The sequence below is a fragment of the Buceros rhinoceros genome, unplaced genomic scaffold (genome assembly GCF_000710305.1).
Source record: "Buceros rhinoceros silvestris isolate BGI_N320 unplaced genomic scaffold, ASM71030v1 scaffold3868, whole genome shotgun sequence".
In the NCBI taxonomy this organism is placed as follows: Eukaryota; Metazoa; Chordata; class Aves; order Bucerotiformes; family Bucerotidae; genus Buceros; species Buceros rhinoceros.
In genome coordinates, this window is record NW_010428503.1 from 157286 (window position 1) to 185084 (window position 27799).

At 37.9% G+C, this 27799-nt stretch overlaps 1 protein-coding gene across 1 annotated transcript in view; it reads right to left on the reverse strand.

Moving 5' to 3' along the window:
• Nucleotides 1-3016: 3016 nt before the first annotated feature.
• Nucleotides 3017-27799, reverse strand: part of CD2AP (CD2-associated protein) — a 42308-nt gene continuing 17525 nt past the window's right edge. Inside the window, exons 7-17 of the mRNA XM_010142298.1 lie at nucleotides 24704-24795; nucleotides 22369-22473; nucleotides 19826-19862; nucleotides 19384-19446; nucleotides 16183-16342; nucleotides 12713-12855; nucleotides 6580-6692; nucleotides 5736-5828; nucleotides 4934-5118; nucleotides 4185-4248; nucleotides 3017-3058 (exon numbers count right to left, since the gene is read on the reverse strand). Of these exons, the coding sequence (XP_010140600.1) occupies nucleotides 3017-3058; nucleotides 4185-4248; nucleotides 4934-5118; nucleotides 5736-5828; nucleotides 6580-6692; nucleotides 12713-12855; nucleotides 16183-16342; nucleotides 19384-19446; nucleotides 19826-19862; nucleotides 22369-22473; nucleotides 24704-24795 (1097 nt within the window). The remainder of the gene's footprint in view (nucleotides 3059-4184; nucleotides 4249-4933; nucleotides 5119-5735; nucleotides 5829-6579; nucleotides 6693-12712; nucleotides 12856-16182; nucleotides 16343-19383; nucleotides 19447-19825; nucleotides 19863-22368; nucleotides 22474-24703; nucleotides 24796-27799) is intronic.

Below are 27799 nucleotides of genomic sequence, written 5' to 3' on the forward strand. Positions count from 1 at the left end.
CACGCTTCTGCTAATTTCTGACTTTTAAATAAATACCTTGTATTCACTGAAATTCAATGGATATTTCACTGCACAACTGAAAGTCAAACTTTGCATTACAGGTTTTTATCAGGAACTTCACTCCTCTGTACAACATCAATGAAAAGCGTTGTCTTCGTGGTGATTGTTTAAATAAATTAAAAAAATAAGTAGACTTGTAAATGTTTTTTAAAACTGTACCTTGTATGCAAATGAAAGCTTTTTAGAGAATGTTATGGAGATTTAACAAAAACCTTGCAGTTAAAAAACGCCCTTCTGTTGTTGGGGTCTTCATTTGCCTTTTCCCTCATCCATAGCCCTTTTAAACACACCATACCCTCAGTCTTCAGCTCTTCACTATATATTAAAGAAGTGACTTGAACATGCGTTCATCCATGTTACTAAGGGGCAACAAGGATCTTAAAAAAAGGTGCTGAAGATGCACAGTAAGGTCAGTTCAATATGGACCAACGGGGGAAAAAAAAAAGGTAATAAAGGGATACTTGGAAGTTAAGATTCCCAGTTTCACTTGCAAAGAACGGTCAGCTTGGCAGCTACTTGGATCCTGAGCCATCCTGAGAGGTAGGAACCAGAGCATCCCAGTGCGTAAATGAAAATCTGAAAGCTTCAAAGGGGGACTATATAAACACTAACACACTTCGCCCCGAACCCCTCCTGCAAAGAATTTAATGGCAAACGAAACATCCCTGAACAAAACAGAGCAGACATTTCAACAGGTTTTTAAACTTCTTTTATTTGCCGAGTTTGGATAACATGCATCATTTTACAGCACCGGTAAACAAGTCAGTGAAGCATACTGCTTTTAGGAACTTGTACTGTGGAATGTCTTCAAAACCATTACCCTCTCCCCTCCAGTCTAGTATATAACACTAGGTGAAGACATGACACACATACATCAGGGCAACTTCCTTACGGCTAAAAATACTCATAGCAGCAACTTTTAAAGGAGGGTTTTATTAAATCAAGTCATTGCACTTGGGTCATTTATTGCTATAGCGAACAAAGGCCATTAAGTAACTAACACCTTTCATTTGTGGCTTTAACTGATTGTCTCGTTCTGTTGGTCTGCTCCGGGCTTACCTGCAGACACAATTTCTGTAGAGCAATCCATTCCCAGATTTGGTTTATGCTCTAATCACAGTGAAGAGCTTGTGTAATGAAATTGGCTATTCCATTAGGCTCGATTCTTGCTTTTCATCACCTGACTTAGAGGTATGAACTGTAAGCAAGAGTTTAGTGTCTGACAAGACTCATTACTGCTGCACGTTATTCCTCAGTATACAGATCTGGCTCAAGTCTTCATTTGTGATGCATCTAGGCAACTAGTTAAAAGCATTAATATTGAATCAGCTTATTATCTAATACCTGCATAGTATATTAATCAAATTTTATGAACAATTTAAATCAGCAACAGACAAACATCCTCCAATTGACTTTTTGATGTTTGTATTTTATGATGCATCAACGTGGAAAAAGTATACTCTCATGAAGTAACACTTGATCAAGTGACAAACTAAAAAATTACTACATTTATGACTATACCCATGAATAGAAAATTAATTACTTCTCTTACTGGTGAAGTTGCCAAACTACCTGGCAATTTTTGCCGTTTAAATTCTAGTAGTCCAAAAGAATGTAAAGTGATTACTAATAAAAGTACTGCATTTGACTGGCTTTCTAAAGCTGTATGGTTTTTAATTCTTGAATCAAATGAGCCCAGCAATAAATACCATTGTCTCCTGTCACTTTGCATATTATTTGTATATTATTCTGGTGCACTGTGTTGAGCTCAGGGGTTAAAGATAATGGCAATCCACAAGATTTCAACTGTATTCCACAAAATGTGAAAGATACCATCTCGGACATGAGCACAATGCTGTTGAAGCACTTGTTCCAATCACTCATGAAAATACAAAGACGTTATTAAATTTAGAGGTACACATTATACTGAGAAAGTTTATGGCATAAATATATAAATATTGAGACCTTTTGGGAGCATTGAAGTTCCAAAGGGATTTTTATTTAGAGGCATGTTATAAACAAAAGCTGACTACTGTAAAAACAGATCAAGATGCGAATTTAACCACTAGAGAGACTGATGATTTCAGTTTAGATACACAGAAGCACAGACATTGTGACTTAAGGTTCACTCTTTCATGCTGTACGCTGTAATATTTTAGGCACAACAGGTTGAGTTAAGACTGGATTCTACCCTTGTTTCTGTATTTCTTATGTTTCGTGGTTTTAAAAGTTAATTTTGTCATAACTTCATGATTCAGTCCTAAATCCCTTTTTAATCCAATAGTGCAAGTGACAAAACGTTCTGGTAAACTACTCAGATTAGACCATTCGTTCTTAGTACAATGCATAGGAGTTCCAGCTGCTTCATTGCATTAACAAATTCCTATCTCATTACTCAATTTATAAACAGCATATTATTCATATTCTCACTGCAGACAGGCACAACAGCATAACCCTGGGTAAGACTGCCAAAATTATACAAATGCCATATATTCCCTTTTGCATGTAGGGGAAAAGTAGTGACTACAATTACAAGACAGTTATTCCATCCCTCCAATAGACTATTTTACAGATTAGTTGTATAGCTAGATCACCCTATTTATAGTATAGATCTCTTTAAAAATTAAGCTACAAGTATTCAATAAAAATCTATTAAGAATTCCCTCTCCTTTCTATACAGATTCAGTAGTATTTTCAAGCAAACCAAAAAATAAGGTCTGCAATTCCAGCACAGTAAGAAATAAGGCCTCTTTAATATTGGCAAAAAAATTACACCATTATTCTTGTTTGTTTTCTTATCTCGCTGAATAAAAGACTATATTCCTTTTTTTTAACTATATCTTTTTTCTTTAAGACTGTAGAACACCAGCATCCATTATTATGAAATAAGAGTCAGTTCTCCTTGTGTTCAGTTTTGAATTCCTGGCAAGTTAAAAACACTGAGTCCATAGCTGTCTCATGTAGACATCACTGCTTTCTTCAATTTTTCTATTTCAAGCTGGAAAATAGACATTTTTAAAAGAAAGAGAGTCAGTATTAAAGCAGCAATAATCTAAACTCTTCAGAGCTTTTGCCAAAATTATAACCATTGTATTTCAAAGACATTTAAGGAAATAAAACCGTTAACACCCAAGCATTTGACAGCTCAATATTTACCCCTGATTTTATACTACTATGACTCAATCTAAAAGCATTAAAAAATTGCCTATAGTTCTTGTATATCTTACTGGACAAACTCACTCTGAATAAAGCAGTCAAAGGTGGGTTGTGGCGTCACTTGACATAATGTCCCATGTAATGCTGCATCATCACCTCAGACTAACATCATAAAGCAGCCTTCATGCAAAATACCATGTCATGGTTAATTTATATTTCTTCAGACAGATTTAGAGGATACACAGGAGTTACCTCCTCTTATCCCCAGCGGATATTTAAGGCAACACCACTGATTGCTTCGGAGACACATCAAAAAGGGCTCATCAGAAGTTCCCAAGTTTCAGAAGCAGCTTTGTAGTCAAAAAGTACTATTTCACAAAACAAAATGCCATTTTGTACCAGACTGAAATAATTTTCTACAATGACCTCATCCTATTAGCTACTTCATAGCATCATATTGTAAATCAGATAGCCACCTTCATCAATAAACTGAGGCGTGGCGCTCATTCATTAGGAAATCTTCCTGATACATTCTGTCCTTCTGACAATTCATTCACTTCATATTTAACAGTTCATCAAAAATTTATAGGAAAGTTTACTTTTGCCTTGTTTTTCTTTACATAAAGCAAACTTTATGTAAATCTTTCAAAAGCCAAGTACTAATCTCTTGAAACAGATGTCCAGGTGGACATATTTCTGGCAAAGAGCAGAATCTAGCAACACTAAACGGAACTCATACCTCAATCCCTGCACACATTGTTGGAAATAATTTTCCAGATAACGAAAGCTGAAGTAAGATGAACTGTGAATCTTCTATATACATCCAACTGCTTCGTGAGGCATTCATTCAAGCACCACAGCAATGAAGTAATAAAAGGTTGAACAGGTTCATTAAGACTTTTCTGTGGCATCAGATCCAGACTACATACTTCTAAACTCCCCCCGCCGCCTCAAACTGCCAACATTACCTCCAGATTACTCCGTAAGAGCCTCTCTTCTTCCAAATCCTTCTTTAGTTTTTCCAGTTCTCTCCTAACAGTAGTTAAGATAGCAGAAATACAAGTTAGAAGGGGAAAATAAAATTACATCACTGAAAACAGGAAGCATGGGCCTTGCGTAAATTTTACAAGAGGAATTCACGTAACAACTGCCTGATGCTACATCCTATAAACAAAAGTTACATATAAGCACATGCCCACAGTGAACCGGTACTCAAATCTGGTGGACCACAAGCTTCCACCAACTCTCAAGACTTCTTACCTATCACTAAGCACTTATCCCTAAATTATAATCACAACTTAAATTAGGCTGTTTTAACACTCATAGTAGTATTTTACTTAGAGAACTGAATTTAAACCAAAATAACCTGGCAACTTCTACATAGAGAACAGAAATTCTTCAGAACAGAAAGTTTCTAAAACATGTTTTATTTTGTAACTATGTTCAGGCAAGAAAGTGCTAAGAATTATCCAGTCACTGAAGAACTAGTTCTTTAATTGCCAGAACTCGTAATTTACTAGATTGCTTAGGGGACCAACTTATCCTGATGCTTAATAACCTCTCAAGCAGTCACCCTAACAACGGTTCAACTTCTAAAGAAAGAATTTTTGAGTTTATATTAATACAGTATACCTTTTTATTTTTAAGAAGTTTGGCATTAAAGATACTTGGAAGATGTCTATATATCGCCTTGCAGATTGAGAAGGAAATTATTTACCCATGTTCTGTCTTCAGTGCTTCTACTAAGCCCATCATTTCATTAATCTGAGTCCTGAGCTCCTCCACAGAAATTTTTTCATCATCTGTTTCTCCTTTAAGTTGGATGTCTCCAGGAAAAAAGTTGAGTATAACAGAACTTGGTCTCTGAGATGAAGATGGAATTGGTGGACTGAATGCAGATGGCTGAAAAAGTAAATCATTAGAAAGCTAAGAAATGAAATCTTTATAAACTGACAGCTTACAGTATACAGGTTGAACTGGTATGGGTGCTACGTGAGCACAAATTTCCTTAATTTGTTACCCAAAAGGTAAAAAACAATATCCAGTTCAAATGAACTACTGTAGTATATGAGAGTTATTTTATAGAGCTCTTTATTAAGCTTGTCTCTGACGTTCCTGTAGACACTAAAAAAAGAGAGTAGCTCTCTATACTTAAAAAAAAGTGATTTAATGCAGCCCATTGGTTCATTATAAACAACCTTCTGTGCCCCCTTCTGATCTGCTCAGGTGTTCTGTCTGTTGGGAGACTGAAGGCTGAGCCGTCAAGAGCTTATTCGGGCAATACCATCACACTTTCATGCTCCTTGATACAATCGGTACTGATGCACTTTACACAGAAGTACCAATTAACCTTATACTAAAATTTCTATCATCAACTTCATACAAAACAACACAGCTCACTTCCATGTTAAATACAATCATGTACATTTAGATGGTTGCTCATGATTCCAATTTAGATTAATGCAAGACGAACAGAACACCTGGCTGCCTGCTGCTTCTCTAGCTCCTCGGTATCATACCTTTTTTGTTTCAACTTGCTTTGGTTTGGCACTTTCTTCTTCTTCTTCCTTCTGCACCTTCAAATTTTTTTCTGGACTCACATTTTGACTCACCTAGTAAACCATTCATAAAAAATGGAAAGGTTTTCAGAATTAAAAAAATAAATTAAAAAGTAAAAAAAAAAAAAAAAAAGAACTGTCATTTTTCTGAGGATGCAATAGTACAAATAAAACAAAACTAACAAATAAAAAAATTTAAATTGTTAGACTACCACAGTTTTTTTTCCCTGCCAGTCAGAACTTTCCTTCCTCACAACATTCAATCAGCTGAGGTTAAATCAAACATAGGAATCAGGGCAGGATTTTCAAGCATCTCTGCAGTACACTTCAGTACTTAACAAGGCCCTGACATTTTTGGGAGCCTGTAAGTTCTTCCATAAAATACAAACTTTAACAGGCAGTAACTGTAGATGGTAACTGGCACGACTGAACTATACAACATTCTCATGGTTCAACAATCACACATCTTAGCACGAGATCACAAATCCCGCATTACAGCAACGTTAAATTACGAATTTGTTGCGACCAAAGACTATGTTCTTAGGCTCGTAAGGCACTAAAGACACTTTCAGAGCTGTGTGTATGCACAACACCTCTTTCAACATCAGTGATGCTGGAAGAGTTGAATACTTCCTGCAGCAACACCCACAGAACAGAACGACTCTTCAGCTGTGACTTGCTTTTCGTACGTACACTTCCCTCCGGGGGATGGATACGGAACCTCTGCAGCATTTTGCATTGCACTCTCAGGTAAATGGTTCGGCAAGTTAGTTCACTACTAGGAGAACACCCCCAATATACTCACAGGACTACTACTGAAACGTGAAGGCGGCCTCCTACCAGGCATCTTGGGTCGGTTTGCAGTAGGGTGTGACAGATTATCTGAGGTAGCTATTACATCATCAAAGCTTAACAGATCTAGGAAAAGATGAAAACACAGACCCCCATCAAGACCAGAAGGTTTTGCTGCATTCTTTTTTTACTAGTTTTTCCTTACCCCCAAAAAAAAAAGAAAAAAAAAGATTCTTAGAATTCTTATTGTTTCAAAGATTTTCAGAAAATGCAAAAAGAGTCACGTGAAACAACTACATGACTTTGACGTATCTGGGAAACAACATCTTCCCCCTTGAAAAAAACTAGGAATTAATTCAACTAGCATTTAAATTCAATTTCTCAACAGAAGTGCTGTAGTAACATGGCAGCATAAAAAAGACCTAACAAATATCTGCAGAAAAAAATCTATTTATGACTGTTTCTGTGAGAAGTGCCACATTCAGCTCTCAAAGAGAGCAGATTCTCTTGCTGCTGAACTTGCATGAAAAACACGTAAATCCAAGTCCAGAGACTAAGACAAAAGTAAAAGCAACCTGGTGAAGTACGTGTCCAAAGTTAACAAGACATTAACTGCAAATATTTCTGTGCAGGATAGTCTCTGATATGCAGAACTTGGTCTGAAAAAATACATGACTTCATAAAGCCTGTAATAAAACATTTCAGAACTCCATTCTCATACTTCATTAAATCATGCAGATGTCTTGGCTCGTGAGTCTCTTTATGTGTATAGCTCCAGGTAAACTCTCTCTTAGATCAGTAGAAATTCTTTATGATCTAGGGAAGAGGCAACCTTAAGAAAAATCCTATTAATAGGAAGAACACACCCAATCTAATTACGCAAGTATTTCACCTAATTAACACCTGGACTTAGGAGCTTCTCCACAAAAATACTACTACTTACCTGCCAGCAGATGTGTAATGAGGATCGACAAAAGATTATGGATATTATATCTCGTTTTACAACACAAATTCATTTGACTTATTCTAAAGGCTCTAAGTGTTTAACTAAAATGCCACACAGCATTTACTATGGACCCCAAAAGTAACATCCCAGGGTTCGGGTGTTGTTTTTGCTAACCTCTGATTTTTATGTGACTCCATGATTTATCAAACAGAAGATACGATTCTACTGTCCCTATTTTCTCGTTCACTTTGAATCTGTAACAAGAGCTCAGTCAAGAAAAATAGCCCTAAGAACACTGAGACAGACCATTCATATCACTTCAGTGTTCAGGTGACTTAAAGTCATCTGATTGATCCATGTTTTACACACACATTATCAGAGCTAACTTATACCTGTAGGAACTCAGTTTTCCACTCAATATTTTAACTGATTTTAATGCCTTCCACTCTGCATTGTTATCCTTGAAGTCCTTAAAATACGTACATCTTTTGGACATCCCTGACCATTCCAACTTCTTTATCTGTTGCCTTGTTGAAATCTAAGCCTATCCAACACTGTCATCCCAATCAGTTTTGCTGCTTTTTAATTTTATTAAAAAGAATGTAAAGACAGTCTTTTGTAAACATGTAATCATATCTGCAATTAAAAAAGTGGGGAACAAAAACAAAGGAGGAAGAAACAGAAGAGTGATGAATGGCAAGCGGCTGACGGAAAAGAGGATGAGAAATAAATAACTATGAAAGTATTTGTTTTGTAGTCTGTGCCAATAAACTACTTAACTTATTAGAAATCAAGCTATAGTTACGAAGGGGTGTATCTTCATGTTCTTTATTCAATGGTCAGTAATCCCAGAGAATTAACCCATGCCTAAACACCCCATTAGTTAGGTATTATTCAAAAGGTTACAAGAAGGCAGGAAAAAAATTCATGTGCCTTTTCTTCCACCCCATTAATTTTTGCCTTTAAACGATCAATCCTCCTTTTGTCATTCTGCAGAAATGATAAATCATTTGGAAGCAAATTTAAATAAGAACTGCAAACTGAGTTGCTATTAAGATTGCAATGCCAGCTGTGTCTCCATGAACAAAGTAAACATGAGGGACATTAAGAACATTAAGAATAACATGTACTTCTCAAAAACCTCACAGTATTTGACAAAGCTTGAAGATGAAGACTGCTGCAGTCTTGAATTGTACATGATTTAAATATAGATGGTGGGATGGCACTAAAGCCAGGGTTGTTAGGTTTTTTCATATATCTGTAAGAGCTTCTAAAGGGAATTGCTGCATCTGAGTGAACTGCTCAGCAGTAAAACATTACCAGCACATTACAGTCAGAGGGGATTCTGACTGTACTTGCATTTTCCTTCTTACCCTTCCATTTTGCTGCTTTGACATAGGGAAGAAATTAAAACACAGGCTGGTGGGGATTAGCATTTGTGTTGTGGTTTTACAGCTAGCAGGTTTGTTTGCTTGTTTTATTGTGGCTTTAGGGGTTTTGTTTGTTTTTCTTTTTAAACAGCATTCTCAGTTATTTTAGGAGGAAGCCTGGCACCACTGAAACAAATAGAGATACAGGTGAAACCCACTGAAAGTTCATGATTTACACCCATTTCAATCAATGAAGTGATTTATCAGTTAACTTTTTTATTGTTAAAGGAAATCCCAATGTAGAGCCAAATGAGCAATACTATACCTGTGGGGATAATGCGACTCAAAAAAATTATTTTAAGGCTGAGCAATAGCACCTTTCTGTCTAGAAAGATGAGCTAAGGTTAAACAGTTACTTAGGACAGACTATCAGAAATGTCACCTCCTCAGGCTTAACATAGATCTACAAGAGAACCATTAGGAGTTTCAGAGACAAATAGGTGAGAGCTTTTAAGATTTTTAAATACACCTCAAGTGTATTCATAGCACTTTTTGTCTTAAAAAGCCTTCACAAAAAGGAGCAAAGCTGAAGGGGTACCTAAAGAAATTATGGTTCAAACATCTCATGTGGCACAGGTTTGAAAACTCATGGTAGAAGTGAAATGTATCCAGTATTTTAGAAGACGACCTCAGGTTAATCTACAACCCTTCTTCTGATTACTCCTCTTGCTGAGATTTCTCCCCAAAAAAATTTAGGGGACAGATAGAAGCATTAGAATATTTAAATTCTCAGTCGAGCAATAGTAAGGCATTTGTTACAACTAGGTATGTAACTTTCAAAAATACTATTTTACAAGACTCATGGTACGACATAGCCAGCACTAGTGGATTCAGTGCCTGAAAGCTTCATAACTGCTTAATTTGTGTGTACAGAAAGATAAAGCCATCCAACCTACATACACCAGAAGTGCTCTAAGTATTGAACACATTTCACTATAAACATTAAGTTTGGCTTATCAATAGCTGAATTATAAAGTTTTACTCCTTTTTTTTCTCCCCACAAGTTCCTAATTGAAAAGTAAAACAGCTAGAGAAAACAGACATTCAAAGAAAAAAACAAAAGCATTTTAAATTGAAACCCAAAAATTTTAGTATCAGTAACTGCAACTGAAAATTATGTTTATGACGTTATGAAGAGGTTATGCGTGTGGCATAAAGCATTTGGATTTCCTTATAGATTGTTATCTTACCAAAATGGAGAAGGGTAGGGTAATTTCCTGACACGTAAGAAGGGAAACATGGCAAACAGGATAGGAAACAAAATCTGGAAAGAAAAGTCAAGGAGAGGAATGTCTAGAAAAAGACTCTGAACAAAAATTATTTTACAAAGCAGGAAAAAGAAACAGAATCGCTTTACATGTTCAGCATGCTACTATTTCAGCTTTAGCCTTTTACAGTACTTTTAATTCTAACTGATAGAGAAACATTTATACAATTTTTCAAATAAAGCTTCAAGAGGAGGTATTTCAACATGATCAATGTTTCTGAACATTTTTGTATATCTGTCCTTATCCGCTGGCTGAAGGCCTAATCTTGGTATCTATCCTACGATACAGAACATTTACAGCTTCTCATAAGGCTAAACTGGAAGTGGCCTACACCACACTTCATGGTTAAACTAACTTGCAGACAAGGAAGACCCATACTCAAGTAATCAGTTTTCTAAAAATTCACTCACTCCAAGATCTTAATCTAAGAGCCGGAGGAGGAAGCAAGAGACTCTGGTAATGCAGTTCCCAACCCCAGCCATACATTTTCCCCCATGTTTTAGTATCTATTCTAGTTCTTGTAAGATTAAACAATCTTAAACAGAGACGCAACATTTTTGGAGCTTTATATAGCCTTAGCTGCTGCACGGAGCAGTATGTCTTTACCAGCAGAATGCATACAGAGACTTAAAGCATGAGATTCATTACGTTTTACTAGCAGGAGTTTGGACTAGTCTCTGTTCACAAGAGTTGTAAAACTGTAAATGACTTAAGCAGATCATTTTAAACAAGGGCAGTTTCACCGTATTTTGGAAACTTTCCTTCAATACCAGCTCCTTGACACTGTCCGAGCTGCATCCTCGTACTGACCACCTGAGCCTCCTCTTCGTTCTGCACCATATGAGGACTACTGAACAGACATGGCTTGCTTGCTTGCTAGGCACCCCTGTCCTCTCCCCCATCTAGTTATTATCTAGCTACTATGTTGCCACTCTGGTTACTAAAGATGTCACGATAATTGCAGGTAAGAAAAAAAAAGTAATTCGCTTTGTTTTCATGGGCAATTTTTTCCTCGGATACGTACTGGTATACTATACCAGTAATACAGTTAGCATCATCCTAGAGATAAACACCTGAGCAGTGGGACAAGGCTTACACTTTTAAGGCTAGGTTGTGCATCACTCTTCCAGCTTACTTTGGCCTGAAAGTATTTCTTCTGTTTGCTCACTCAAACTCACCTTCACATAGTGGCAATAGTTAAACGATCAATTCAAAACCTTTAAAACGAGGCATACCACAGCATATGCATAGTTTTAACTGGGGAATGAAAAAAAAACCTTATAAATACTTTAGGGTAACACTGATAGCATTTGTAATATCTCCAGAAGGGTAACACTGATGATACTTGTAATATCTCCAGGATATTTTCATACCTGGTGAAGGCCAGCTTTTTGTGGCTCAGAAAGATGTAACTTCTGTATTAAAAACACACATGAACTAACCTTTCCTCACACAAAGCATTTAAGCTTAGAAGCACATTTTAAAATGCTTAATGGAAAAATCAGGAGTGCTCTTTTCTAGTCAGAGATGGCTTCAGTTTTAATGCAATCTCTCTCTCCCCTAGATGAATTTATTCTACTTTAGAACCATCTATTCTACAACCCAAACATCATAATTCACCTAAACAAAAATAAATCAAGTTGCACTATTTCAAAAAGTATTATTACTAAAATCTTTTTGGAAATGAAAGGTTACATTTGAGATAGGCAAGCCAAACACTGCAGGTACAATCAACTAAAGCTTTTCCTGCAGCAGTTAATCATTCAATAAAAATAATTTAGAGTTAAAACAATAATTTGCCCACAGCAGATGATCTCTGCCTAAGGAGGACTGAAACTAGTTGTGTTGTCGGGAAAGGACAAAAGGTAACTGTAGAATATTTGTGAAAGCCTGATCAGTATCAAAGTTTTTACTGGACAAATTTAAAGAGAGCCCAGGTTTGGCTCAAGGTTCATTAAGCAAAGCCAGAAACATGAAATTCAAAAGTGCAATGCTTCACACTGCCCCAAATTTAAGGTATGATAAAGTCATTATCTAGCATAGCTATGAACTTAATCACAGAATGCTGAAGGCAATAGCATTACTGCAAATACCCAAATTACCTAGAAAGGCAAAAGTTATCTGAAATGCAAGAGTGGAACAAGCAGAACCAGTCAGTAAGGAAAACAATTTAATAAAAATACAGGATAAAAGAGGTGGCAAAAATCAATGCTTTCAAACCAGAAGAACGAACCATTACCCACGTTTCTCCCTTCCCGTCAACTGTTACAACACAGAGCTTGTCAACCATCTCCAAAGAGCTTCTGACATCTGTTCAGCACTTCCTGACTTTAACCTTCAGCTACCCACAGCAGTTCCTAGAAAAAACCAAACTTTCTGCTGAACACGCATAATTGCGTTCTGTGGTGTTTTCAGTAAATTACTTAAAAAGCTTATTCTGATCTTGTAAAATACTACAATCCAGACAGAAAGACCCAAAATAACATTTTATTCTTTTCTTACCTGACTCCTTAGAGTTCTTTAGCACAAGTGAATCTACCTCTACAGATTTTGGTCTAAGTGGTAATGGTTCAGAGTCTAACTTTGGTTTTGGTACTGGCTCAACTTCAGATTTTGGTCGAAGAGAAACAACTTCGCCATTAGATCTGTAGTAAGAAAAAAAATGACAAGACATATGAAGTCAAGAGTAACCAGTTTATAACAGAAACATAGTAAGAAACAGAAGTAATCTGAAAAATGTCAGTAGATTTTACCATTTTCTGAAGCCTTGCTTAAAATCAAGTCTTTCACAGAGCAATTCTAGTCCAATAAAAGCCAACTCTTCTGTTCCAGCTCTAGCAGTGTTATCAAACGTGTACAAACCCCTTGTAAAAATAATCCAAAACTTCTACTACAGGACACATTTTGGTGCTTGGTGCCTCCACCATTTCCCTGGGCAGGCTGTTCTAATGCTTCACAAACCTTTCGGTAACGAATTCTTTCCTAATATCCAGCCTAGACCTTCTCCGGTGCAATGTGAGGCCGTTTCCTTTTGTCCCCTTTGCTTGTTACATGGGAGAAGAGACTGACTCCCACATCACTACAACCGGCCCTCAGGTAGTTGTAGAGAGCAATAAGGTCTCCTCTCAGAGTCCTTTTCTCCAGACTAAACCACTCCAGGTCCCTCCGCTGCTCCTCATGGGATTTGTTCTCTAGATCCTTCATTGGTTTCGTTGCCCTTCTCTGAACCTGCTCCAGCACGTCAACGTCCTTCTGGAAGTGAGGGGCTCAAAACTGGACACAGTACTCAAGGTGTGGCCTCACCAGTGCCAAGTACAGGGGGACGATCACTTCCCTGTTCCTGCTGGCTAAGCTATTTCTGATACAAGCCAGGATGCCGTTGGCCTTCTTGGCCACCTGAGCACACTGCTGGCTCATACTCAGCTGGCTATTGACCAACACCCCCAAGTCCTTTTCTGCTGGGCAGTTTCCAGCCACTCCTCCCCGAACAAAAAAAAAAGAGTCCTTTTCTCCAGACTAAACCACTCCAGGTCCCTCCGCTGCTCCTCATGGGATTTGTTCTCTAGATCCTTCATTGGTTTCGTTGCCCTTCTCTGAACCTGCTCCAGCACGTCAACGTCCTTCTGGAAGTGAGGGGCTCAAAACTGGACACAGTACTCAAGGTGTGGCCTCACCAGTGCCAAGTACAGGGGGACGATCACTTCCCTGTTCCTGCTGGCTAAGCTATTTCTGATACAAGCCAGGATGCCGTTGGCCTTCTTGGCCACCTGAGCACACTGCTGGCTCATACTCAGCTGGCTATTGACCAACACCCCCAAGTCCTTTTCTGCTGGGCAGTTTCCAGCCACTCCTCCCCGAACCTGTAACGTCACAGGGGGTTGTTGTGGCCTAAGTGCAGGACCCAGCACTTGGCCTTCTTGAACTTCATACTATTGGCCTTGGCCCATCAGTCCAACCTGTCCAGATCCCTCCTTGCAGCCTTCCAACTCTCAAGCAGAGAAACACTAGTGCCCAACTTGGTATTGTCTGCACTTACTGAAGAAGCACTTGATCCCCTTGTCCAGATCATTGATGAAGATGTTAAACAGAACAGGCCCAAACACCAAGCTCTGGAGAACACCACTTGAGACCAGCCACCAAATGGATTTAACTCTAATCACTACCACTCTTTGGGCCAGCTTTCTAGCCAGCAAAGATTACACATGTCCAAACCATGAGCAGCCATTATCTCCAGGAGAATGCTGTGGAAAACTGTCCCAAAGACTTTACTAAAGTTCAGGTAAACAACATCTATAGTCTTTCCCTCATCCACTGAGCTAGTGAACTTGTCATAGAAGATCAGGTTAGTCCACCAGGACCTGCTTTCATAAACCCATGCTCGGCTGGGCCTGATCACCTGGTTGTCCTGTACATGGTAGATATAAAGTATACAAAATGGACCAGTTGTCAACTTCATTGTGTAATTAACTCACTTCCCAAATCCTTTATTTGCAAGTTTTATTGCAGTAGAAAAAGAGATCGCAGCCTTAACTTCCTGGAACAATATTAAACTTTCAGACATTTAAACATATTTACATACCCCTAAGATTTAAAGTTTTCCATTATTAAAGGACCACAGTTTACTCTAGAACTCTGTTAACTTCAAGTGTTTCCCTTGACAGCCATAATTATTTATATTTATTTTTATTTACTTATTTTATTTATAAAAAAATCTTTACATGGGAAACTCTCCAAAATACCAAGTGATATAACACGATTGCACACTGAAAACCTAAACAGAAGTAATACCGCAATGGTCTGACTCTTCAGTCACGCATCCAATGATCCTAGGGCTGATGCAGGGTGGGATCAGAGGCAGCTGATTCCTGTTGGAGTCAACTGTCCGAAGTGTGTGCCTTACCCACACTCTCCTTCCCCACTGCCTTCCTCATCACGGTTTTCCCTCCTTCCATACTCTTTCGTTTCAGTTATACAAGACTTGCCGTCAAAGAAGATAAATCCTGATAAATGCTTGCTGCCATTCAGCATCTTTGCAGGTATTTAAAGTAAAAGCTCTTCGATGTAGCACCTGTCTGCTCCTTTATTTGTACAAGGCCAAGTGCATCATGACCTTACTTCCTCATGGTTCTTTCAAGTTAACTGAACATCCCAAAGGGACAGTTACCCCAAACTGTAAATAAAGTGCTGATGAATAATGATCTAGCAAATACTTTGATGAAGACAGAAAAGGAAATTCAGGGGGGCTGGCAGGCCACTGTATTCATGAAAAAGTAGTCTTACTGATATACCATAAATAATTGTTTCAAACTCGTAAGAAAAAAAAAATCTAGAAGTGGATCTAAGAAATAGTGAGCAATTACCTTCTATTACCCTCCTTATTTGCCCAGTAACTCAACCAGGAATACTCAAGACAGAGCATAGCGACTGTGTGTGGCTTTGTAATGAGTGCTTTCTTCCCAAGAAGAGCACATGAGCAACACAGAGTACCTTTAGCACAGGTACCAACCACGCTCAACTCCTCCTTTTCACCTTATTCTATATAAAGTGCTGAAACACCGAACATTGTTGCAGCTAGATCTTCAGGTTTTTTCCAACACAACAGTAATTCTCAAGTGCCATGAGCGCAGGTTCTTTTACTCCCTACTACTACTGCAGCTACAACTTTTTCATTATGGCGCAGTTAAAGCAAAGCAGCCCACTGGTTTGTAACTCCACCTGTCCCATGGCTATTTATGCTATAATATTTACTCTCAAATCAAAAAAATCAAAAAGTTCTAAAGTTCACACTGATAAAGCCTTGAAGAACCAAGACAATGCTGGGTGTAGGGCAGAATTTATCCTTGTATCCTTTTTGCCCTTAAAAACACACATTTCTTCCCACCTCATCTGTGAAGGAAAATAATTAAAAAAAAAAAATCAAACAACAAACCCAACAAAATACACTTGGTGAATACAATTTAAGTTATACTGACTTGGATACAGACGATGGCAAAACGGGTTTATCTGGACGTTTTGGGTGCAGAAGCCCAGCTCTCAGTAAGCTGTTAGTCTTGCTAGGAGGAATAGGCTTCTTGGGTGGTACTTGAGGAGCTTGTGGCTTCAAAGGCTTCTGATCCGAAGCTGCTTTTTCATCTGACAAAATAAGCCACCATAACATTTTAAAAACCCATGTTGTCTAGAATCCTTACAGTGCTAATCAATTAGAAAGCAATTAACTGCTGTTAGAAATACTTTCTCTGAAGATCAAAGTGAAAAACAGATATGTGAGTGTCTTATGTGATACCTTATCAAAGCACATGAACTGCTTCCCTGAACTTAAAAAGTATTATGTTCAGGTAAGCAAGATGTCTTTCTACTGACATAAAACAGTAGTAAGAAATTATGGCTTCACATTATTGCATTGCAAATCACACCTAAGAAACAAAAATCTCCCTGTAGTGCTACTGCTTTCTCTTTCCTACAAATTTACCTTATCTCCTCTTAGAACTGTATGTTTTGGTACTTTATAACTAGAGTTCTTCCATACACATAAGCAGCATAATTAATCTACAGAAAAAAGGGGATTTATTTCAGATAAAGTCTACCTTCCTACAAATTCAAGATACAAATTAAGTTTGGATAATCAAGTACAAAAGTAAAATTTATTCTTCAATGACTGCATGACCTAATCGAATACTGTCTAGAGGAGCTGACATAAAACACAGAGGACACTGAAAAATTCAAGCTGCTTCACAAATGTTAGTTGAATACTCTGCAACACATATTCCCTAATCACAGCCTTTGGGGTATCCAGAGTACACCTTTTGCTCTTCCTTGTAAAATTATGGTACAGCTCAGTCAGGCATGCATGAAGTACTGAGGATTTAAAATATTGTTGTTGGGTTACACTAAGGAGTTACATTTCTTTACAGCTACTGCCCTTACAGGCAGTAAATCAGTAAGCTGGAATGCAGAGCCAGACCTTCAGTTTTGATTCTCCTCCTCTTCTTTGACTTTGCTTTTAGCCCAGTATTGGTCTAATGTAACACATTTACATGTGCTATGGACTTGGGGGGATAGGGTTGGAAATTTGCTTCAGCTCCATGCCAGCTAAGTGCCTAACTGCCAGGTCTATGACTGACTTCCTTCGGACAAGTCCTGCAGCCATTGAGTGTCAGCCCTCTAACTGTAAAATGGGAAAACGTCCATCTTCTTTTGCAGGAATACTTGGAAGTAAACAGAGCACAGAGATACTTCCACAAAAAAAATCGCATCCAGGGCAGAACTGGGACATTTCAACATGAGGACAAGATATGAACAAAACCCCTAAACTGGTTGGGAACCCCTTCCAGTCTCAGAATTCTATCTTTTTTAGCTCGATACTGAGTAGTGGAAGGCTTTTGCCACATGGTGGTGCTGACTGTCCTGCATCAAACAGCCTGGTCACTGGGCAGGTCACTTCTGCCTCTTGATCCTCTATCAAAGATTTCCATTTTAAATGCCTAATAGTAGATACCATTACTGGAGATCAATTAGTTTTATTTTAGCTATGCTGAACACAAGTTGGGAATTACGCCCTTTTTTTTTTTTTTAAGAATGTGTTCATAAACAAGGCAGATAAAATGCTGTCAGCAAATCGTATTCCTGAACTCTCATCAGTCAGTTTGCCCTTCAATAACTCCCACCCCAAATCCGAATGCACAAACCATCCACAGCTATGTGGAAAAAGTTAATACCAAAAGTCAAGATTCACCATGAGCGCAGAAACTGGACAAAACGGCATGCCTCCTTTCTTCGATTTTGCGCCGCAATGAAAAATATAAGGGTTGGCTGAAAGCGAGTAGTTTAATCACGGAAATAAAAATACTAATCTGAAGACAAAAATTTCTGTATGATACCACAAAGTGCTCTTCACTATAAATACATAGATACTTATACAGAGTATTGCTTTTAATTTTCAATCAATTTTTAACTGCAATTAAAGGCACATTTCCTAGTCTTCCAATAGGCATTAATAAATTACATGGTTTGATAACTTGTGATTAGAGCAGCTCTATTGTTTTTTTTTAAGCTAATGACAGTACAACTTCACACTTGATGAAATTATTCATGAGTATCAACAATTTCACACTTGATGAAATTATTCATGTGTAACCATGTAGTATCAATCTGGTTATTTTTCCACAAGTAACACCGCACTGATAAACAACTATTTCTTCTAGTGAAACACTACTGCTAACTAAATAAGTAACTTTTAAAACTCGACTTTCAACTGAATACAGGACAAACTTTTACCCTGTCATTTCCTGTACCACAATAAAAGACAGTTTTCTAATTTTTCAGAAGCTTTCATGTTCCTAAGCATTTTGGATGGTGTCATTCAGTATCCCTTTTCCCCTGTACTTGCACGAATGGTTGAGCTCAACTATGCAAAGGTTAACACCACAGTGTAAAGAGAACCAGCCTAAACATAAATTTACTTCAGTTTAAGTAAACTTTAACTTATCAAGAGCCAAATGATCAAATTTCTAGAATCATAAAGTTGATCTCAATTCACACCTGAAGATGCTGTTCTAACAGATACTTTAACAAGTATTCTTCATAGGAAACAGCTGAGAAGGTGCTTTCTTTAACACGTGGCTTATAACAACTGTCCCGGGAAGCCAAGAAACCCATCAAGCAGGCTTGTTTGTCAAAATGCTGTTTAGCTATGGTCAGCCACAATTCACCATTCACAGAACAGAGAATGGTTTTGTAATACCATTAAGCCACAGCAACATCAGAATTTCTTCTTAAACAAACATTCTGGTTGGGTCTTAAAGGTTCTGACTTTTAAACACAGTTAATAGTTTGACTTGGCGAGTTTTTAAAACATGAAAAGAAGCCTTTTAGAAGTGTGTTTGGGTGATAAACTGCAGCCACCATCACTGAGCTATACGTAAACGAACTCGATAGTAACTATATTATTATGTAGTGCAATCACCATTCTTCAGAATGTAATGCAGTATCAAGAAATAGAAATTTCACAGAAGTGGAGTTCTTCTGATCACTCTAAAGACATTTCCGAAACAGAGACATGAAAGCATCAGATGCCTTCCAAACAGGTACCTACCGCACAGAGCAGCCAAGCCAAAAATTGTAACTCATTTACAAGAGCATAGTCCCAAATTCACTATGAAGAAAATTGGTCTCACCTTTTTCTTCAGGCCTCAAAGAAGGGAATTTCTTCTCTCCAGTGGGCAATTCAGGCTTTGGAGCTGAATGCAAAAACAAACCATAGACATTTCTTAAAGAGCTTTAATTATCTTAGTCACCAACTAAAAATATGACAAAAACCAATTTGTGTTTATATTTTCTCCTTTGCAGGGAGTGTAATACTATTTATAAACACTCATTTGAGCCCACAAAGAGGCAGGCTGGTACTAAAGTGTTCCTAAAGTAGGTTCCATCATAATTTTGAAAAATACAGAGCAGCAGCAAAACACATAAAGCATAAAAGGCAAATTCGAACTGTGAATATGGGTGGCTGCATCATTAAAAATGCAAAACTACTTCTGAATTTTCTTCTGAGATCACACACTGCTTTTGAAATTTAGTATTTCCTCAGACACATACCACCAGCCATATACTACGTACCTGAACTTTTAACTGGAGGCGGAGGCTTCTTTGGCTTCTGTAAAGGCAAAAAAAAGTCAAATAAAGGAATGTATTCTCTATGGAAGACAGACTTATTTGTATTTTGTGTTGCATACTGTAATGTCTACCTCGTATACTTGCTGATTTCAAAATATTTCACAAAGGAGACACCCAATTCAGACAGGAAACACAGAGAACTGGAATAATTCCTCTGATATCTCCCAGATGGCCAGTTGCAAAAACAGGAACAAAATACAGGTTTCTTCAAATCAGATCAGTGCTTCAGGAATGTGCATAAGCAGTAGAGGTACAAAGGACTAAAAACGAAGAATTACATTACATCTTATCTAGTCTGAAGATTTGCTCTGATTGCACCGATTTCAATTTTGCCATGGTTTGGGCATTGGAAATAACTCTATTTTAAAACACAGTCATTCATCACTCTAAACTGGTAAAATTTAATCTGAATCTCTCTCCTGTTACAGGAGTATTGGCACCTCTCAGGACAGACATCTCAAGTGACCTCATGCTCAGAATCTGATTCATGGAACCGCTATAGAAGAGATGTCTTTGCAGTTGTAGTAAGGACAAAACTCACTGGTAAAACTGTTGCAGGGACCCTTCTGCGAACCGGAGCCCGGAGTCACAGATCATATACCAATATGGTTAGAAATCGTGCTCCGTTAGTGTTTACAATGCATCTCAATTTATAGACTCTTGTCCACCCGACTAGCTACATGGTGATTGGATAGTGTCTCTGTCACACAGACAGCATGCATCTCTTAAGGCACTGTGGTTGGATAAAAGGGGTTAGTCCACACACAGCTACTGTTTTGGTTAGAGTTAATAAAACAAGACCAGTTAGAGATGATTTCCCACACGATAGTGTTGCAGCTGGGTTTTGGCTGCTAAGTTTCCCAGAGAGAGTAGCATATTTTCCACAGTTCTAATTTCTGCTAGAAAGATACACCAACATAAAACGATCACAAAAGCCTACAAAAAAAACTTGTTCTTTATACAGCCACTGCTGAAACCATGTGGACTCAGTCTAACAGAGCCCCTCCAAAAATGCCTTGTAGTGGGTATCTTTAAAACAGTTGCTACAGATGGATTTCACTTCTGTGTCTCTACCGCTATTGACTAAGCTCTTCTTAATGCAGAATGATTTTATTCTGATAAGTGAAATGTAATTAAGTAAGCATGAAAACCTGTGTTAAATTGCTTTCTCTAGTTTCAGAGAACACAAAAGCTAATGAACTTAAGTAACGTGGCCATATTTCCTTTCTTACATATTATCCGGCTGTGCAGCACTGCTGCCTCTATCAAAACCATTTACACTGAGGGTTCAGCATCAACTTGCCTTTATATGATTCTGATCTATGTTTTATTAAGTGGATATCAAATAGCTGATTACAATAATCAGGCACCAATGCCTCGTACTTCAAAGCCGCTCAGTGCAAGCTGAATCCCTGTACTGAGACACACTACGCAAAGCAGAACAAAGGATCAAAGCAAGGTCTGTCTACGGGAAACACTGTTTATGGTAAAGGAATAATTTTCTTCTCTCAAGGGAGTAATTCTGTATTGCAAAAGAGAGAAACTACCCATCCACCCCTCAAATCAAGTCAGAGATATGTTACAGCATTTGTACCATCCTTACAAAGCTGAGAATCAATTTGAAAGAAAACACTGACTTGGAGTAACTAGCCTTTCTGTGTATGGTAGGTAACTGAGGTTAAATGCTAAGGTATTAACCACCTGTCAGACTGTATCTAGTGATCTTCCGTGAATGTCTCCAGTTCCAGACCAAACGGCACTAACTTACTAAGAAACTCTGTTCTGCCAATGCAGTTCAACATTTAGATATCCTGATCTGGAGCTGAATCCATCCCATCTTGGGATGATGTACATTTGTGAATTAACAAACCATCTTTGCTACACAAGCTTGTCAGAAGCAAGACAACTCACCAATCTTAACACGAAAAATATGAAATAAGAATGAAAACTCCAAGACCAAGGAGTACCAACATGAAAACAGGAATTTCTGCAATTTAGCACACAAGATGGGGAAAAACTATTTCTAGATGCCACCCAAAGATTATCCTATACACACTGCAATCTCTTGGCAAGTCTTAACACAGAAAAATCCCAGTTGGTCCTACAGTGGACATCCAGCATTTTGCAATTATAGTTACTTACAGCACTAGAGATGGAAGAGACCGACGGCTTAACTCCTTTCAAAACGGTAAGGGTTGAATTCAGTAATCAGTTACACACACCACGTTATCAGAACTATATCCTTTACTATATGACCTAATCATCCTCATTAATTACAGTTAATCTTGAAAAGCATGCCTCAGTTTAACAGTTAAGGTGATTTAACACAAACATTAACCTTTAAACCTTCCTTATTTGAAACAGCCAATTCAAGACAAGCCACAATTGTTGTATTTTAAGCAGCATTATGTGCTGTGAAGCCTTTTATTATTTGCACTTCCCTCAATACTTTTCTGTGATACTAAACAATACACATAAGAACTTACAGGGAAGTCTTTATCAGACTCTTGTATTTGAACAGCGAAATTATCTGGGAAGACTCCTTCTTTACCATTGAGTTCCCCTTTCCACCAGCCTGGCTCTCCAGTGTCCTAAAATAAACAACAGGACATTTCAATCAATATTTATTTCTTTCCCCAGAACAGATGCAGTTACAGGAACAACTTTGATTTGACCCACAACATAAAACAACCATTTGTCTGAAATGCCACATTTATAAAAGGAATACTTTGGCCACCTTAGCAAGAGGAAACAGCTGCAGATCAGGTCAGGTTTGGTCACTTTTTGTTTGTTATCTAAAAAGCAGGATGAAATTATACTACATCATATATAAGATAAGGGTATAGGGGTAAGATCTGCAAAGGGAAGGGAAGTACATAAACCCTGTTATAACCCCATGTATAACATTCAATACTCTCAACTTTCTTGACCAGCAACTCATTCAGTAATTACTCCAAGAGTCATTGGAGTAACATACAATTTTTCTAAATAAAAGTGATTCTGTGATTACTCAGGTCCACTGGTCTGAAAAGGGGGAAGAAGCAAGAGAATATACCCTACTGAGGGGAAAAAAGGAACCATATTAAGACATAAGGAAAAAAAAACATAATAGTTAATTCAGTGGCACAGAATCTATTACACGATCTTAATGTATCGAGGCCTGAGTTTGTCTGTAACAGAAAGTATGATGTTATTTGAATATTTTAGAAGGATAAATAACAGCTTTCCTCTGTGCCTCAGATCCAAAATACTGCGGATGTCACTCCTGCACATAAATCCAAGTGAATTACTGCTGATAGGTGCCATTGTTTATTTATCCCGAAGTTCAGTACACAGCAAGGACAATTCAACACTCAGTTCAGCTGAGACACTGAACAGGTAAAGGCGAGGGGAGAAAAGTAAAATACAATTTTTTTTTTTTTAAAATCCCACCCCATATTAAACTAAAGGAGGAATAGGCAGGAAAAAGACCTGAATAGGTGATTAGTGCTGAGAATAAGTTTGCTATAGTTTTCTTTCATTTCTCCCTCCGTCAACTTTTCAATTAAGTAGTACAGAGTCCAATTTCTGAACACTGTGCAGTCATGAATGAGGTAAGGGATCTATTGCTACACTTCATTTAGCCAGCGGAAGCCAGAGACAACTCCATGGAAAAGGTTCACATGCATAATAAACAAAAGAAATGGCCAAGGGGGACAGGCTTTACACAAAGTGCATGTGCTAAAAGAAAAATACCTTAATGCTTGGCAAGATCAAAACCCCGGGCTGAAGCAGCCACCTGAAAGTTACATTAATATACTCAGGCTTCAGAAGCTGGTTTTGAAGCGAGAGCTCTCCTCTGGATAACTCTTCTTCACTCCAGTTTGGACCAACATAGGCTTTGGGTAAATTGGTGTAAAAAGGACAAGTGGCAAGAGATTCAAGTGTCTTCCATAACTACTCTTTTCCACTGTAATTACTGTGAATAATACTGGCAATACCGATTTTCTTCTTAAGAAAAGTGGCCATCTTTTCCATAAACTTAAAATTCTCCTAAAGAAGAGTTACTTTTCTTAGGCAACTGGGTGAAAGCTGAAAACAAAAAACGAAATTTTCTAACTTTTTTAGGCAAATCATTATTCCTGAATAGAGCAGCACATAACCAAACAAAAAGACCACAGAGTACTGCACAGAAATTAAGTATGGGTAGGTTCCTTTCTTCTTTAAAGCCTCTCTGCAACATGACCTTTCAAAAAGGCGTTTTCAATATTCAGCACAAATCAGAATGTTCAACTAAATACTCGCGATTAAAGAGCCAGACGGTATCATTAACTGCTGTATGGTTATTCTGAAATACCAAGCGTCTCTAAGAGCTGGACTTCATTCTCCTAGTGAAAATATTTGCTCAGGTTTTTTTCATAATATCTAGACCAAAATGAGTAAGTACAGATCTTAATTTCTCACCTTCTGACACAATAATTCTTTCCAACCACCAGCTCCAGGTCAGCCTGATACATCACCAGAGAAGAAGTACAAGTTCTGAAGATAAAAGGGCTATTTGCAAAGCTTTTTTGATTTCCTCACTGAGAAGGCATTTGGTATTGGGTGTACACTGATGCGACTGGCATTTGAGGAATCTAAGATAACATCCCGCTCTGGAGTGATCTTTAACGACATCTGTATCTCCACCAAGTGCAGAACCAAAGACTCCCATGAGAGGCAAGTCAGTCTTCAGGATTATCTACTCTGGACACCTCTGCTGCTTTCACAATTTAGACATTACCCACCTGTACAAACTCCGCAAAAGCTACATAAATGGTGGAAGCAGATCGAACATCTTACCTTACTGATTATTTGAATGATCTCGCCTTCTTTAAAGCTGAGTTCATCATTAGAGCCTTCATAGGAAAATATCGTCCTGCAATATTCCTTGGCTGAAATAGAGCAGCACAATCAACTACTGTTGTATACCATGGGTAGTAACATACGTAACACCAACTTAACGCTATCTGAAAAGAATGTAGAAGGTAACTCTATAATCCTACTTCTCTTCTAGACTAGCCATCCAAGACTGCTTTACAAATGTTCACTGTCACTCAGATCACAAGAAAAAGATTATATATTTACAGAGAACAGTATAAAACTTTGAAGTCAGTAGATTAAGTTCTAAAACACTTTTTTTTCCACAACAGGAACTTAAGCTCTGACTTTAGAGGGAGAGAGAGCCTACTCAGCTAAAATTGTAAGAGCCTATCTAACCCTCACCATAGCATGAGATATTCAATCTTGAGGTATTTTAGACAAAAACGGTTTCAAGCATTTTATGGAGAGTTTACATGAAATTTTCTCAAAATTGACCTAAATTTCCAATTTGCAATCCTAATCAAGTACATGCAATTGTTTCGAGGTGACATCCTTTATTAACAATTACAGAAACTTCAAATACACAAGCAGCAGGTTTGCTGACATTCTGCAGTGAAATCAAGTAACTGAAGCAAAGGAATTCTTTGGCTAAGGACCTGAAACCAGAGCTCATCTGAGTGATCAACTCAGTCAGCCTCTTCTGCAGAAGTAGAAAGAATAAATTCCTTTCTTTCCCTTTGCTACAGTTCAATAAGCTAACCCATTTAAAACTGTAATAACGAGTTCAGATGAAAAAGCAGGAGGCTTTGTTTTCCCTTCCCACGCTAGAACATAAATAACATGAGAAAGGACAAAATACATCAATATAGAAGTCTTGATTGCAAAGCATTTTTTGCTCATTTTCTGACCCCAGCAGATGAAGAGGCTGGATTTCTGTATCTGACAGATGAAGGAAGAGGAAGAAAACAAAAAGGACTCTTAACATGCTGCCAGAAGCTATCAGGTATTCAGCACTGACAAAACACACCGCTGCTGGAGTGGCTGCATCAACTCCTAGTTAGGCAGCACAACATCAGGGCCTCTCTAGGACCTTCTTCTGCAAGTCTTAGTGACTGCCTTTTGCTAGATGGCCAGCAAATGGATGAGTGAGTTGCAGTTGAATCTTTTTGTTGTTGCATTTTGTTTAATCAAGAAAGAAATCTTTAGTTAAAAATGCACAAATTAGATTCTTAAATAAAAATTTATCTTGGTCAGTGACAACCACGATGTTAAAATGCAAAAGTTTAAGAGATACAGATCTATAGATTCCTATATGGATATACATAGATATGTAATCACATGAGAAAATCCTAGGTACAGGAACATTGCCTTATCTAGAGATCAAAAAGCTCAACCTTAGATTGACTATATTGTGGCTTGTGAAAAACTACAGAAACACAAAACCAACCATATCAAAGAGATGAATGTTTAAACTGAGGTCTGGAAAAAAAAAACCAAAACAAACAACAAACTCCAAACAAAAAACCACACACAACAAACCCCAAACCTCACTAACAACAACAAAATCAACAGGTACAGAACAAGTATCTATCAAATTCAGGGATTTTATTCATTAGTAATGAATAAGCATTACACAAGTGTAACACATTTCTATATGTCCCGAGTCTGTAAGAACACGTCCATTTCCTTACTGCCTGAGGATTTGGCCAGTACAGATGAACTACAATGCTCCTTTTCTCCTCTCCTCCTCCATGCACAACAGACAGGAACTCCTGCCAGAAGCGGACCTCTCACTGCGCTCCAGCTGCCAGGAAGGCTGGAGACAGGGAGCCCTGCACCCCACAGACTGCCAAGCTCCCTGCATGTGCCAGGCTGCGAACCCCAGCAGCCAGCACCACCCCAGAAACCCAGCCATGGACATCTGGAGGTATCTACAGTTTGCCACTTAGTTTGTGAGTCTGATATTCTGCCAGTAAAGATGAAGAAAGAGTCCAGTTTAACTTTTCAGCACGCAAATCTAGGAGGGTATTTACAAAATGGTAAATCTGAATTTCAGTAAATATTTTTAATAAAAGGTAGTTTAAATTTGAATCTTTTCCAAAGACTGAGGATGAACAATAGAGTAGCAGGAATCGCAGATGTTGTATTCTAACACAATGGGGGGGGAAAGATGGGTCAAATTGTGATCATGGGTTTTTTTTAAACAAAATATTTTTACATACTTGCATGAGAGGCCAAAACAAATTTCCCAGAAATAGCAGAGCCACACCAAAATAAGCCACACTAGTCTAAATATTTTAGAGATCTCCATTTATTTACTAACATACTGAAGAGTTTATTTTAAACTTGCTCTGTCAAAACTCATTAAAAACTCATAAAAAACATATACATAAACTATAATACAGTCTGTATTATGATAAAAACACTAAGGAAGAAAACCAAAGGTTCTAAGTTGATCTTAACTGGTGTCTATAGGTATTCTCTACTGATGTTCTCCTACAGCACCTATTACTACCGTATTTAAGTTCGTCTCTCAATGTATTTGTTTCTCTAGGAAGCAGACACTCAGCATGGCTACTAGATTACTCCAATTTCTCTGCTTTTAGCATGAGATGCAACTGAAATTATGCAAAGAGATAAATACTGAACGTTCAGATTTTTAGGCAGACTTGGCTTAGTGTTTATGCAAAGTTTTAGACAAGCGGATTCCACAATTCTCAGGGCTGCACACTGGCTTGCTGGCTCTTCCAGCAACAGTACTGGAGTGGTTAAAAAGCAAGAACCCAAGACTACCCCAATTTTGAAGTTTTCAAAAAAAACTGCAACTAAGCATCAACTTCCATTGAATGCATTGTACACTGACTTTTGATGTTTGCTTTGCAATGGCAAAACTTAAGTATAAACTATTTTCAAGCCATTACATCAAACACTTCTTGACAGTCATGAGCTGTTTGTAAACACGATAATGTTATTTACTGCTGTCCTATCGCTAAAGCCAAAATATGGCTAAAACAGCTGGAATGCCCTATACACTGCTAGAGGAACGGATAAATGAGGGCTCTGACTAACAAACCT